The sequence below is a fragment of the Rhinatrema bivittatum genome, chromosome 4 (genome assembly GCF_901001135.1).
Source record: "Rhinatrema bivittatum chromosome 4, aRhiBiv1.1, whole genome shotgun sequence".
Taxonomy (NCBI): domain Eukaryota; kingdom Metazoa; phylum Chordata; class Amphibia; order Gymnophiona; family Rhinatrematidae; genus Rhinatrema; species Rhinatrema bivittatum.
The window spans coordinates 209233346-209247343 of NC_042618.1; the positions used below are offsets into that span (position 1 = coordinate 209233346).

The 13998-nt window shown below is 50.0% G+C and overlaps 1 protein-coding gene across 1 annotated transcript in view; it reads right to left on the reverse strand.

The window, feature by feature from the left end:
* The window catches only part of RBM5 (RNA binding motif protein 5), a 255667-nt gene that overhangs the window by 60177 nt on the left and 181492 nt on the right, over window positions 1–13998 (reverse strand). Inside the window, 3 exon segments of the mRNA XM_029599640.1 lie at window positions 8272–8337; window positions 8413–8531; window positions 8534–8561. Coding sequence (XP_029455500.1) covers window positions 8272–8337; window positions 8413–8531; window positions 8534–8561 — 213 coding nt within the window.

A 13998-nucleotide genomic window follows, 5' to 3' on the forward strand; every position in this document is an offset into this window, starting at 1 on the left:
TTTTTGGATAAGACATTTCACAAATGACCCATGATTATATATAAGGCAGAGCCTTAATGAAGGTTGTCACTACAGATGATGCCTACTATGAAGGTCATTTACAACTACCTCAGAGTCTCTAATTAGTGATAATGTTGAGGTTAGACTGTCTTTAGTCATTTTGCATTATTTAATGACCCCTATTCCTCACAGCAAATTTGGATATCGCAGATTTTTTGTTTCTTTGGATAAATTATGTATATACAGCCATCTATCAAAAAGACAACCTTCAACCCCACTGATTATGAGAATTTCTTGGCATCTTCCTTACCTGATTTCACATTTGAAATCCTGGGTTCACCTAAAAACTATTATTGCATCTCCAGAAAGTTGCCCTGCTCAAGAAAGCAGATTTGCTTACTTAAAACAGGTTATTCTCTGAAGACAATACTTTACCTGTCACAGGGTCAAGTGACAGCTAAGAGACAGATCCTTCCAGAACTTTCTGAAAAAGTATTTTGCTGTTCATGCAGTGGCCCCACAGCTTCTCTTAATTCTATATAAAGATTTAATTTGGGGAGATTGGTGTTAGGGGTGCTTAACTCTAAGAGGGAGAAGACAGGCCATGACAGGTGAACTGCTGTACCACCGCCCTGCAGATTTCCTGAGGCGACAGTAACTGACATTCCGCCAAGGAAGTAGCCTGGGCCCTAGTGGAATGAGCACGGAGAACAAATGGAACTTGGCGCCCACGGCAATGTACGATGAAAAATGGCCTCTAATCCAACGAGAGATGGTTGCCTTAGACGCCTTGTCCCCCCTTCTTTTGGCCACCAAAAAGAATGAACAAATGATCGGACCTCCGAAAGTCATTAGTAACTTCCAGGTAACGCAACACGATGCATCGCACGTCTAGCACATGCAGATCCCTGCCTTGAGAGGATTCACGAGATCACTGAGGGAAGCCCGGAAGCTCCACCATTTGATTGACGTTAAATGTCGAAACCACTTTCGGAACAAAGGATGGAACCGTGCGCAAGGACACCTTATCATCGTAAATGCGAAGAAAGGGATCCAGACACGACAAAACCTGTAACTGAGATCAGACGTGCCGAGCAAATGGCCACCAAAAAGACTGTTTAAGGTTAGATCCTTCAACGAAGCTCTGCGGAGAGGTTCGAAGGGGGACCACAGAGCACCCAAAGCACTAGGTTCAAACTCCAATCAGGGCACATAGAACGGATGGGAGGCCACAAGTGTTTAACCCCCTTGAGAAACCTAGCAATGTCTGGATGTACCACCAGCGAGCAGCCCGCAAACTACTTGCCAAGCAATGCACCAAGAGCCGCCACTTGAACACGAAGGGAGTTAAACGCTAACTCCTTAGCGAGACCTTGTTACAGAAAGTCCAGGACCTGTGGGACATTCACTAACGGATCGCAGGAGTGCTGTTGGCACCATGCCTCAAACAGCTTCCACACTCGCACATAGGCCATAGAAGTGGCTGGGCATCTCGCCTGTAGAAAAAGAAAATTATTCCTTACCTGCTAATTTTCATTCCTGTAGTACCAAGGATCAGTCCAGACAGTGGGTTATCTCCCCCTTCTAGCAGATGGAGTCAATTAGAACTTTGAAGGATGCTTCCTTATAAGGTAGTGCACCCTCTACTAATCCTCAGTATGGAGTATATCAAAGCAAAGAGGAAAATCATGATGGATCAACAATAGAATTAAGTAACAAGTAACAGTGTGCAAAAGGCACAAAACAGTGTCAAACAACAAACTTGCAGAATGAACCATTAACCAGCCAAAGGAAAAGAGGCACTGAAGAACAATTTGAGCAGAGAGACAATCCCAAACCCAATAAAACAGTCAGGGAGGGCGTCTGGACTGATCCTTGGTACTACAGGAACGAAAATTAGCAGGTAAGGAATAATTTTCTTTTCCCTGTACATACCAGGATCAGTCCAGACAGTGGGATGTACCAAAACTTCCCTATGTAGGTTGCGCCTCGGAAAGCCCTGCTCGAATGACCCTAGAGCCAAAGGAGCCAAAAGTAGGCGACTGTATGTGTAGACAATAATGACGAGCAAAGGTACGTAACGATTTCCAAGTTGTCGCTCGACAATCTCCTGGAACGAGACCGATTGCATCTCCGCCCAGGAAGCAGCCTGAGCTCGAAGAGAATGGGCCTTGACACCCGTCGGATGTTGTCAACCCACTCCAATGTAGGCCACCGAGATCGCCTCCTTCAGCCAGCGAGCAATGGTAGTTTTTGACACCTTTGACCCCTTCTCCTTGGACCATGCCAGAGAACAAAAAGATGGTCCGACAAGCGAAAATCATTAGTGACTTCCAGATAGCTCAACATTCCAGATAGCTCAACATTCCAGATAGCTCAACATTCCAGATAGCTCAACATTCAAGTGACTTCCAGATAGCTCAACATTCAAGAAAAGACTCAAGACGTGGCTGTTCACGCAGGCCTTTCCTAACTCCAATTCCATCTAACTCCCTTCATTCAACACGCTCCGCTAGCATTAGTGTTAATAGCCACCTCTTACAATGTTATCTATACTTATATATAACTATCTGATCTTCATTTCCCTTCTCATTCCAAGTTATTGTTTTCCTTGTTATATGTAACTGCTTTTCTGCACTATTGTTTAAATGGTAAAGTTTATTATAATTACACCCCTGTTTCTTGTGAACCAGCATGATGGGACCACCGTCTTGAATGTTGGTATATAAAAAAGTTAAATAAAAAATAAAAATAAATAGCGAATGAGGCTATGCTTGACATCTAGCTTACATAGATCCGCCTATGCGTCCGCTGAGAAGGACAGAAGCTCTACCATCTGATTCAAGTGGAACTTGGAAACCACCTTGGGCAGAAAAGCAGGCACAGTACGCAAGGAAACTCCCGAATCCGTAAAACGAAGGTAGGGCTCTCTGCACGAGAGTGCTTGAAGCTCCGAGATTCTGCGGGCAGAACAGATAGCTGCCAGGAAAACAGTCTTGAGAGTGATATCCTCGAGGGTCGCGGAACGCATGGGTTCAAAGGGTGGACCGACCAAGATTCGGAGAACGAGATTGAGACTCCACGAAGGATAAAGAGCGTGGACCGGGGGTTTCACATGCTTCACTCCCCTGAGGAATCTGATGATATCCGGGTGAGAGGAGAGGGAAGTTCCCTTTCGTTGATAAAGAAGAGGGCCTAGGGCAAAGACTTGCACTCTCAGCAAGTTGTACGCCAGACCCTTGTCCAGTCCCTGTTGAAGAAAAGATAGGATCTGAGCCACCAAGGCGGTCTGTGGTGACAGGTATGGAGGCACACCAGTTCTCAAAAACTTTCCACACCCTGATATAGGAGATGGAGGTAGACGTCTTTCTAGCCTTGAGGGTCGAGATAAGAGCCTCTGGGTATCCACACCGTCTCAGCCGGCGCCTCTCAAAAGCCAGGCCACAAGACAGAAGCGATCGGCCTGGGCGAAAGATACCGGACCCTGATGCAGCAAGCGTGGAAGGTGACCCAGACGAAGAGGTCCGTCTACTGCGAGGTTGATCAAGTCTGCAAACCACGGACGACAGGGCCATTCTGGCGCCACCAGCATTACCGGACCCTGGTGGGGCTCTATTCTCTGGAGCACCTTGCCCACCAGAGGCCAAGGGGGAAACACGTAGAGGAGAATGTGACGGGGCCAGGGGAGGACTAAGGCATCCACTCCCTCTGCGTCCTACTCTCTTCTGCGACTGAAGAACCGAGCTGCCTTGGCATTCCGGGAGGTTGCCATTAGATCCAGTTAGGGGGTCCCCCATCTTTGGAACAGGAGACTCACCGCCTCCTCTGAGAGTTCCCACTCTCCGGGATCTAGATGTTGACAACTGAGAAAGTCTGCTTGAACGTTGTCTACGCCTGCGATGTGGGAAGCCGCTAGGCGGGAGAGATGAGTCTCCGCCCACTCCATCAACCTGTCTCCCGAGACACATGCCGGCTCCTAGTGCCCCCTTGGCGATTGATGTAGGCCACAGTGGTCGCATTGTCAGAGTATTCGGACTGCGCGATGATGGACGAGAGGTAGGAAGCGTTTCAATGCCAGACGCACTGCTCTAGTCTCCAAGCGATTGATTGGCTAAATTGCTTGGGACGGCATCCACTTCCTTTGCGCAGAACTCATCTGACACACCGCTCCCCAGCCAGAGAGACTGGTGTCCGTCGTGACGATTACCCATTTTGGGATGTCCAAAGGAACACCCTGGAGAAGATGAGACAGGTTGAACCACCACGAGAAACTGTCCTTGGCTCCCTGTGGGAGAGGAAAGATGGCTTGGAAGTCCTGACACACTGGCTTCCAGCAGGAGAGCAAGGCGTGCTGTAAGGGGCGCATATATGCAAACGCCCAGGGGACCAGATCGATGGTGGAAGCCATGGATCCCAGGACCTGGAGGTAATCCCACGCCGTTGGAAGCGAGAGACCAATGAATCACTGTATCTGAGCTATGAGTGTATGAGCCCTGTCCGGGGGCAGACACACCTTGCCCAGCGCTGTGTCGAAATGCGCCCCCAGGAAGTCCAGAGACTGAGATGGAGAAAGGCTGCTCTTGGCGAAGTTGACCACCCAATCGAGGGAGTGAAGAAGCATCAATACCTTGTCGTCCGCCTGGTGGCACTGGGCTGAGGACTTTGGCCCAATGAGCCAGTTGTTCAAGTATGGGTGCACCAAGACTCCCTCCCTCCGGAGTGGCAGCTACTACTATCATCACCTTCGTGAAGGTTCGAGAAGCGGTCGCAAGCCCAAAGGGTAGATCCTGGAACTGGAAATGCTGTCCCAGAATCTTGAATCGCAGAAAACACTGGTGCGATTGGAGGATGGGAATGTGTAGATAAGCTTCCATCAGATCCAGGGAGGCCAAAAATTCTCCAGAGTGTACCGCCGCTATCACGGGAATCTTGAGGGCCCTGATGACCATTTGAGATCCAAGATCGGGCGGAAGGAACCTTCCATCTTGGAGACTACGAAGTATACCGAATAATGTCCCTGGCCTACTTCCGGGGGGGGGGGGGGGGGGGGGGGGGGGGGGGGGACCGGATGAATCGCTCCAAGAGCCAGAAGCCTGTCGAGTGTCTGCCGGACTACGGGTTGTCTCTGGACTGGGCCACATGGAGAGAAGAGGAACCTGTCTTAGTGACCGAGCAAATTCTAACGCGTAGCCATGTCTTAGAATATCCAGGACCCACTGATCTGACGTGATGTTGACCCACTCCTCATAGAAAAGGGAGAGACGTCCCGCTATCCTGGGGATCGGGGAGTGGGCCGGCATAGCTTCATTGTGAAGACTTGGAGGACGTCCCCTGGGCCGGACCAGAGCGGGGCTGTCTTCGGGCACGAAAGGACTGAGTCCAGGATTGAGATAGAGAGGATGGCTTACGAGGAGCTGCAGTTCTTGCCTGGCGGAAACGATTCCTGAATCGGCTTCTAGTGGAATTAGAAGACCTAGAAGACCGAGGGCGATCCTCTGGCAGTTTGTGTACCTTATTCTCTCCGAGGGACTTGATAATGTGGTCAAGATCCTCCCCAAATAGTAGCTTGCCCTTGAAGGGTAGGGATCCCAGCTGCGACTTGGAAGAAGAATCCGCCGACCAGTTGCGAAGCCAGAGGAGGCGTCTAGCCGAGACTGCAGAATCCATAGATCTGGCCAATACTCTCAGAATGTCATATAGAGCATCTGCTCCACATGCTATGACGGCCTCCAGGTGGTCTGCCTGAAGTGCTTCCTCAGGAGGCAACTCCTGGGAGCTGAGCAGCTGTTGAAGCCAGCGGAGGCCTGCACGCTGAGCGAAGGAACTACAAATGGCGGCCTGGACCCCCAGGGCGGACACCTCGAAAACTCTTAAGATAAACTCGCAAGGCTTCACCACCCGTTACTGGAATGGTAGTTCTTTTCGTCACCGTTGAGACTGCAGTATCTACTTTGGGAACCTTAAGAAGCTCCAGGAAATCATCCGGGAGAGGATATAGCTTATCCATGGCTCTGCCGACCTTGAGGGAGGTCTCCGGAGAATCCCATTCCCTGGATAACAGTTGAAGGAATGTGGGATGGGAAGGAAATGACCTACACGGCGGAAGTAGACCAGCCGGAAGGGGGTCCCCTTTCTTCGCTGGTGGATTAGGCTCAGGCGGGTCCTGAGGGGCCCCAGCTCATCCCTCTGGAACATCCGCAGGACTCTAGGATCATCCCCTTCCAATTGAGCCAAAGTTGAAGGTTCATCCGGATCCAGGTCCTGCTGAGGAACAGACCCCCTAGCAGAGGGGTGTACCAAACGGACCCTCGGAGCGCTTGAGGTGGTCGGAGGTACCCCTGGTTCTGGGACCGCTGATCCTTGGGCACTCCCCACGGTCTGGGCATTTCCCAAGACCTCAGTGGAATCAGCCATTCTGGGTACCTTAGGAGGAGGAGGTCCTGCCAAAAATTCCTGGTGCTGGCCCATTCTGGCCAGGTAAGCATTGTGAAGCAGGGAGAACAAAATCTGTGGAAAATTGAGGTGGCCCCGATGGAGAAAGAGTGGAAAGATCCCGCGGAGGGAAAAGGCTCCAGAGGTGGAACGGGTGTCAAAACCGGTGGCTGAGATGAAAAGGAGCGTCCTGCTCTTCTCCGGATAGCGCCGGAGCAGCAGAGCCTGGAGACAAAATGGCCGCTGTTCCCACGGTCAGCGGGATTGGCCCCTGAGCGTCGAGGCGCATCATAAGTTGAGAACCAGAGCGGCCCGGTGGTTGAGAGGGTCCCTCCCCACCAGGGAGACAAGCTATGCAAATCCCCTCGCGGGACAGCCTCAACCCAGGCCTCTCCACAAGCGCAGCACCTGGACGAACGAGGTATGGGGAACCCCGGAGCCGCGAGGGAACCAACTGTTCTTAACGCGAGAACAGGCAAGGTTTAAAGTTGCGGGAAGCGGGGAAAACCTCCACTTCAGCCTGTTCTTCCTCACGCTCACCCAGGTTTTGTGGCTGTAAGAAGCACGTAATAGCGTCCGCTTCAGTACTGCCTCTCTCTCTATCCCTCAGCGACCCACAGATAGAGGCACAGAGGAATAACGCTTCTCTGTGCCGGCTGCCCAGAGGAAAAGGGCCTCTCGGGAATGGGGCCGACTCCCCCCTGGAGGCAGATGCACTTGAGAACACGCTGCCGACCGACCAGCCAGCCTCTAGGGACCCTCCTGCCGGGGAAGCACCTCGAACATATGCCTTCTCTGGAGAGCCACGTCCCGGGCTCTCCACAGGCACTACATCGCGAGGATCATGGCATGGGGGGAGGGAGCCAAGCAGCCCGATGCAAAAATCACCCCCGGAGGCTGACAGAAGCAGGTAAGAAGGAAACCTCCACTCAGAGAAAACCCCAACGACTTAAGAGCAGAGGAATACCAAGTCTCTGCTAGCGCTGCCCCAAGGAACTCGGCATCTCAGGGCAGCGTGTCATTGGTGGAGGGGGAGAGGTTGGACCACCAACTTTCACCCCTATAAATAGCTAAATCTGTGGAAAAAAAAAGAAGACAGAACTTACCCCCAAAACAGTACAAGGTAAAAATGGTGACAGTTCTGCCTGCAAGTTTCTTAGTGCCCAAACACTGAGAACACAGACTAACTCCCCCCCCTTTTTTTTTTTTAAACTTGATCCATCCACAAAAATGAGCAAGAGCAAAAAAGAGCATAGAAAGCTAATGTTCTATCTACACAAAGTATAACAGGGGAACCGCAGGTTCTAACACGCTCAATCTGCTGGAGTCAGAGGAATACTGAAGGGACGCAGAGGTTGTACCTGCTTATAAGAGAACGCCCTTCGAATTTTTCTCTGACTCCATCTGCTGGAAGGGGGACATAACCCACTGTCTGGACTGATCCGGGTATGTACAGGGAAGTCAGGTTTCTTATTCAATCTCCTTAATCTCATCCTGCATGATGTACCAAACTTCAGAGACATGAGTTTTCTTTATACTACAGAAGTAATTTTTCAACTTAATTTTCTAACACTACAAAGTTATAAAAACCTAGGATTATTCACATACTAATGGAAAAAATGCAAACAAATTGATTACAAAGAGCAGAACTGACTGCAAGACAGAAAATTAGGAAATAGCTCCAACTGAAACAGCATAGCTCAATATCAGCCTGGAACTGGCAAGAAACATGTCAATTTAGGAGCCTCCCAACACAGAACCTAGAGTGTATTGAATGAAAATGTGGGGAAAAACGTTGCAGGATTTGATATAGGATTTCAAAAAGGTTAGACCTCTTACTTTCAATGGATTTTCATCTTCTCCATTCTTCAGATCTAGAATAAGTAGTCTCTCAGCCAGTGCACCCTAGAACACAAAGACATTCATGAGCAACATTCTCCTCATTCTTACTTTATCAAGTAAAAGCCAAAACATATTTACCTTTTTCTCAAAAAGAGCAAAGCCAGCATCAGCAGCTGCAGATTCTCGCCTTTCCTCCTCTTTCAAGGAGCTCAAAGGCTGAAAATTATTCTTAAAGTTCTCCTTCTGTTTGTTTAACTCTTAGCCCATCGTTCCATGTCTTTAGCAATCTAAAGTAAAACACATTTTCAAATAATTAACTCTAAAGCAGGTAGCTGCTAAGAGAATCTCTTGTTAAAACCTATTCAGTATTAGTTTAGCACTTCTAGCTGAAAGTTTATAACACTTCAACAATAATTTTCATATGACAATCATTGCTGAGTTTAGTAAAAAACAATCCTATGAGCCTCCTGCAAACACTGATCCATACACTGCACTTTGCTTTATTTACAATCAATCCATGCTGTAACCACAATCTATGTGTCATGAAATCTCAGTCCAGTTGGCACCCTCAGTGACGCCACAAGGAGTGGAGAAATATCCTAGTGGTTACAGCAGTGAGTTGAAAACTAGGGAAGCCAGGGCTCAAATCCCTCTCCCAATCCTTGTGATCTTGGGCAAGACACCATTACCCATTGGCTAAGGTACTTAAGACTGTAAGCCCTCTGGGGACAGAGAAAATACCTACTAAACCTAAACATAATTTGCTCCGAGCTACCAATGAAAAGGTGCAAGCTAAAAATCTAAATAAGATTTAAACACACATTTCCATTTGGTAATACCATCAAGGGATAAGTGGCATCAATAATGTTTTAACAATCAAAAACTAGAACTTAACTTTGTGAAACTAAACTAGAATATGCCTATAGATGTCAAATTCCAAAGGTCTGCTGAAGTACATCTAACAGTAGAACAAATAATATTTGAAACAACGAGTCAAACATTTCTGTTCTATTAAGATTCCATATAAATTTCCTAAAATTCTGAGCATGTGTACTGCAAAAGACAATGGTACGTTCAAAGGCAGTAAGCATAGATTGTTCCTCTTTCATATAATTATGTTAAATTATTTTTCATCACTCAGTTGTAGTTATTTCTTGTACAAGTTACTTGTTGTGGCAGTATACTGTGCTGACTTGTAAAGCCTGCAAAATAGATGCCAATTTTATTGACTGGATAGCTGTATGATCTTATGTTTGTTATTTTTGTGAAAGATAATAGAAATATCTGAAACAAAGGTAACAGGCAAGCATCCTTTGAAAGAAGAAAGGAAATTGGTTATTACCTGCTAATTTTCGTTCCTGTAATACCACAGATCAGTCCAGACCAGTGGGTTAATCCTCCTACCAGCAGTTGGAGGCAGAGAACAAACTTCGAGGTCTGGCTATATAACTCTAGTGCCATCTGCAGCTCCTCAGTATTTGTCGATGCCCAAGCAAAACCATTAAAAATAGCCTTTAATCATCTTATTCACCCTGAAAGGCGAACATCCAGACAAAGGAAAGGAACAGGAGTGTTGGATTCCCCTAAGTTTGGAAGCCCTACCCTTGACTCCGTTAAAGTTGATAAAAAGGAGTACTTCCTTCAGAATTCTTCAACACAGAAGCTCCCCTAAATGACAGCCAATCTTTCGGCAGCCACGTCTGGGCGGGCCTTTGGACTGATCTGTTATAGGAACGAAAATTAGCAGGTAATAACCAATTTTCCTTTCCTGGACATACCCAGGATCAGTCCAGACCAGTGGGATGTACCAAAGCCACACTACACTGAGCGGTTTCCCGAAAAACCTGCTTGCAGCACTTGTTCCCCAAAATTGGAGTCCTCTGGCGGCTTTAACATCCAAGCGGTAATGCTTAGAAAAGGTATGCAGAGAGGACCAAACTGCGGCCCTACATATCTCCTGTGGCGAAACCAGCTGGCGCACTGTCAAGAGGCCGCTGGAGCCTGCGTCGAATGCGCTGTCAAACAGACCGGCATGGCGCGGCCATTGCAAATATATGCTGAAGCAATAGTCTCCTTCAGCCACCTAGACAAAATGGCCTTGGATGCCTTGTCCCCACGCCTAGGACCTCCAAACAGAACAAATAAATGATCCGATTTCCAAAAGGGATTGGTAATCTCAAACAGCGCAATAAAATCCTACCGCACATCCAACAAATGCAGGTCTTTATCTGTTGCTGAGAGTCGCGAGGACCAGTCAGGAAAACCAGGGAGTTCTAACCGACTGATGAAAGGCAGACACCACCTTAGGCAGAAAGGGACAGCACTGTGCGTAAGGACACTGTCCGCTGGAATCCGTAAAAACGGATCTCGGCAGTACAGGGTCTGTAATTCCGAAACGCACTGCGCTGAGCAAATAGCAACTAAGAAGACCGTTTTCAGAGTCAGGTCCTTGATAGAAGCCCGACCCACTGGCTCAAAGGGGTGGTACAAAACAACGCCCGTAGGACAAGGTTCAATTTCCACTCTGGGCACAGTTTCCGAACAGGCGGCTTCAAATGCTTGACTCCTTTGAGGAAGCGAAACCATATCGGGGTGGCAGGCCAGGGATCTGCCATCTATTCGTCCCCTAAAACATCCTAGGGCGGGAAACCTGAACTCGTAGGGAATTATAGGCTAGGCCCCTGGAGAGATCCTGCTGTAGAAATGCCAGAATATGAGGGACGGGACACCGACTCTGGCCCAATCCCCTGTTGAGCACACCAGGACAAATACTGATCACACTCGCACGTACGCCCTGAAAGAAGACAGGCACCTGGCCTGTAGCAGCGTGGCAATCACAGACTCTGAATACCCCTTCAGTCGCAGACACCGCCTCTCAAAAGCTAAGCCGCGAGAGAGAAGCGATCCTCCCAATCTGAGAAGATAGGGGCCCTGGCACAACGGTTTCGGTACATGCGCGCAGCCGCAACAGTTTCCGTCTGTGGTTAGGTCGTCCTAGATCTGCAAAACCAAGGGCGACGTGGCCATTCCGGAGCCACCAGCACTACCTGACCTCTGTTACTGTTCCACTCGTCTAAGGATTCGCCCAGATGAGAGGCCAGGAGGAAAGGCGTACAACAGAATCCCTGTTGGCCACTTGACACCAGGGCGTGCGAGACCTACCGACCCCATCTCTTTCAGTCGACTGAAAAAACGCGTCGTCTCACGCTGAGGCGGGTCACCATGATGTCCAACTGGGGAAGTTCGCCCAGCTGGCACACATGATGTTTCCCACGCCTCTCTGGACAGCTCCCACTCCCCTGGATCCAGCTGTTGTCTGCTGAGGAAGTCCGCCTGGATGTTGTCCACGCCTGCCACTGTGTGAGGCAGAATGCCCTCCAGATGGCGCTCGGCTCAGGCAAAGAGGAGGTGAGCTTTTCAGGCTACGGCAGGACTCTTGGCGGTTGAGGTATGCCACCATGGTGGCGTTCTCTGAAAATACTTGAACCATCCGACCCTGCACCAGATCCAGAAATGCTTTCAACGCCCTGCGTACAAGCCCTGGTTTCTAGGCGGTTGATGGACCAGGCTCGTTCTGATTCCAGCCACACACCCTGTGCTGCTCTGCCCAGGCACATTGCACCTCCAGCCTCGGAGGCTGGCGTCCGTGGACACTACAACCCAGTCTGGGGTTTCGAGGGGAATTCCTCTCTGGAGATTGGAATCCACAAGCAACCATGCCAGGCTGGATCTGGATTGCGAAGTGAGGGGCAGCTGAACCTGATACTGCTCCAACACTGGACTCCATCAGGACAAGAGAATTTGCTGTAACAGCCTCGAGTGAGCAAAAGCCCATGGGACGAGGTCCATTGTTGAGGCCATGGATCCCAGTACCTGAAGATAGTCCCAGGCCGTAGGAGTCTGTTGTCCTCAAGCAAATCACCTGCTGTTGCAATTTGCGCATCCGATCTTCTGTCAAACACCTGGCCCAGAAAAGTGTTGAAGTAAGCCTCTAGGTATTCCAGGACCTGGGAAGGAACCAAGATTGATCACCCACCCTAACAACTGCAACATGCGGGTCACGTGACGAATAGTCCGTTGACAGTCTTCCTCTGACTTTGCCCAGAGTAGCCAGTCGTCGAGTTACGGGTGCACCAAAACTCCTTCCTGCCGGAGGGCTGCCGCAACTACCACTATAACCTTGGTGAAGGTGCGGGGTGCCGATGCCAGCCCGAAGGGGAGTGCATGAAACTAGAAAAGCTGTCCCAGGATCGAGAATCGCAGGAACTGCCGATTATCGCTCCGGGATATGGAGGTAGGCCTCCGTGAGGTCCAAGGAGGCGAGGAAACTCTCCCTTGTGTACTGCCGCAATCACCGTGCGCAGGGTTTCCATTCGAAAACTGTGGGACTTTCAGACTCCAGGTTGACCTGTTGGAGGTCCAGAATGGGGCTGAAATGTCCCCTCTTTTTTTGGCACCACAAAGTACAACGGAGTACCGCCCGGCCCCTCGTTCGCCTCTGGAACTGTAATGATGGCCTGCAGGCTTATCAGACGGCAGTAGCATGGTTTCCACCATGCTCGCTTGTCTGGGGAAGAACAGCGTGACACCAGGAAAGGCGTCTCTGGGCAGGGTGAGAAAATTCTAAGGCGTAACCTAGCATGATCACCTGTATACCCACTGGTCGGTTGCAATTCTTGCCCGTTCCTCATAGAATTGGGACAGTCTTCCCCCTACTGCCGTCTCCAGGGAGTGGGTGCTCCTGATTCATTGGGAAATTTTGCTGCTGCAGTTCCCTGGCTGGAACCTCCTCTCGCAGCCCGGATGGGTCCCCGAAAGGACTGCTGACGTCCCGAGGAAGACCTGGATCCAGAGGAAGCAGAGGAACCCCCTCTTCCTGACCTAGATCTTCTGAAATTTCTGACCCAGGTCCTCGGGGCAAAGGCTTTCTTTCTATCCTCCGGGAACCTATTCCCTCTGGATTCTCCCAGCAACTTTACCAGCTGGTCCAAGTCCTTGCCAAACAGAAGCTTCACCCTGAAGGGGAGGTTACATAAACGTGCTTTAGAAGACGAGTCAGCCAACCAATTCCGGAGCCAGAGCAAGCGTCGGGCCGCTACTGAAGAGGCTATGGAATGCGCTGAAGTCCTTACCAGGTTATACAGGGCATCCGCCGTGTAAGCCACCCCCGCCTCCAGGCGTGCCGCCTGCACCTGGGACATGATCCCCGAGGCGGACGGATCTTGTGGTTGCTGAATCCAACACAGGCAGGCGCGCTGCATCATACTGGCACATACAGCCGCTCTGAAGCTCAATGCCGAGACTTCAAAAAGGTGCTTCAGGTGGACTTCCAATTTTCAATCCTGGGCATCCTTCAGGGCCACCAAACCTGCCACAGGAATGGTAGTTTGCTTAATAATGGCGGAGACCTCCGCATCTACCTTGGGGGTCCGAAAGGACTGCAAATGCTCCGGACAGCAGATACAGCTTGGCCATGGCCCGTCCAAACTTAAGGCCGGCAACAGGGCATCCCATTCCCTGCTGATAAGCTTCTGTTTTTCTTTGGAATTGGGAAAGCCGAGGGGGGTCCTCGCAGCCCTTCCAGGACAGGTTAACCCCTTCGCTGTCCGAATCCTCCTGTGACAGTTTGAGCCCCAATTCCTCCAGCACCTGGGGAATAAGGGGACTCAATTCCTCCTGCTTAAATAGCTGAACCACCCGAGGCCCTCAGAATGCCTGCCCTGA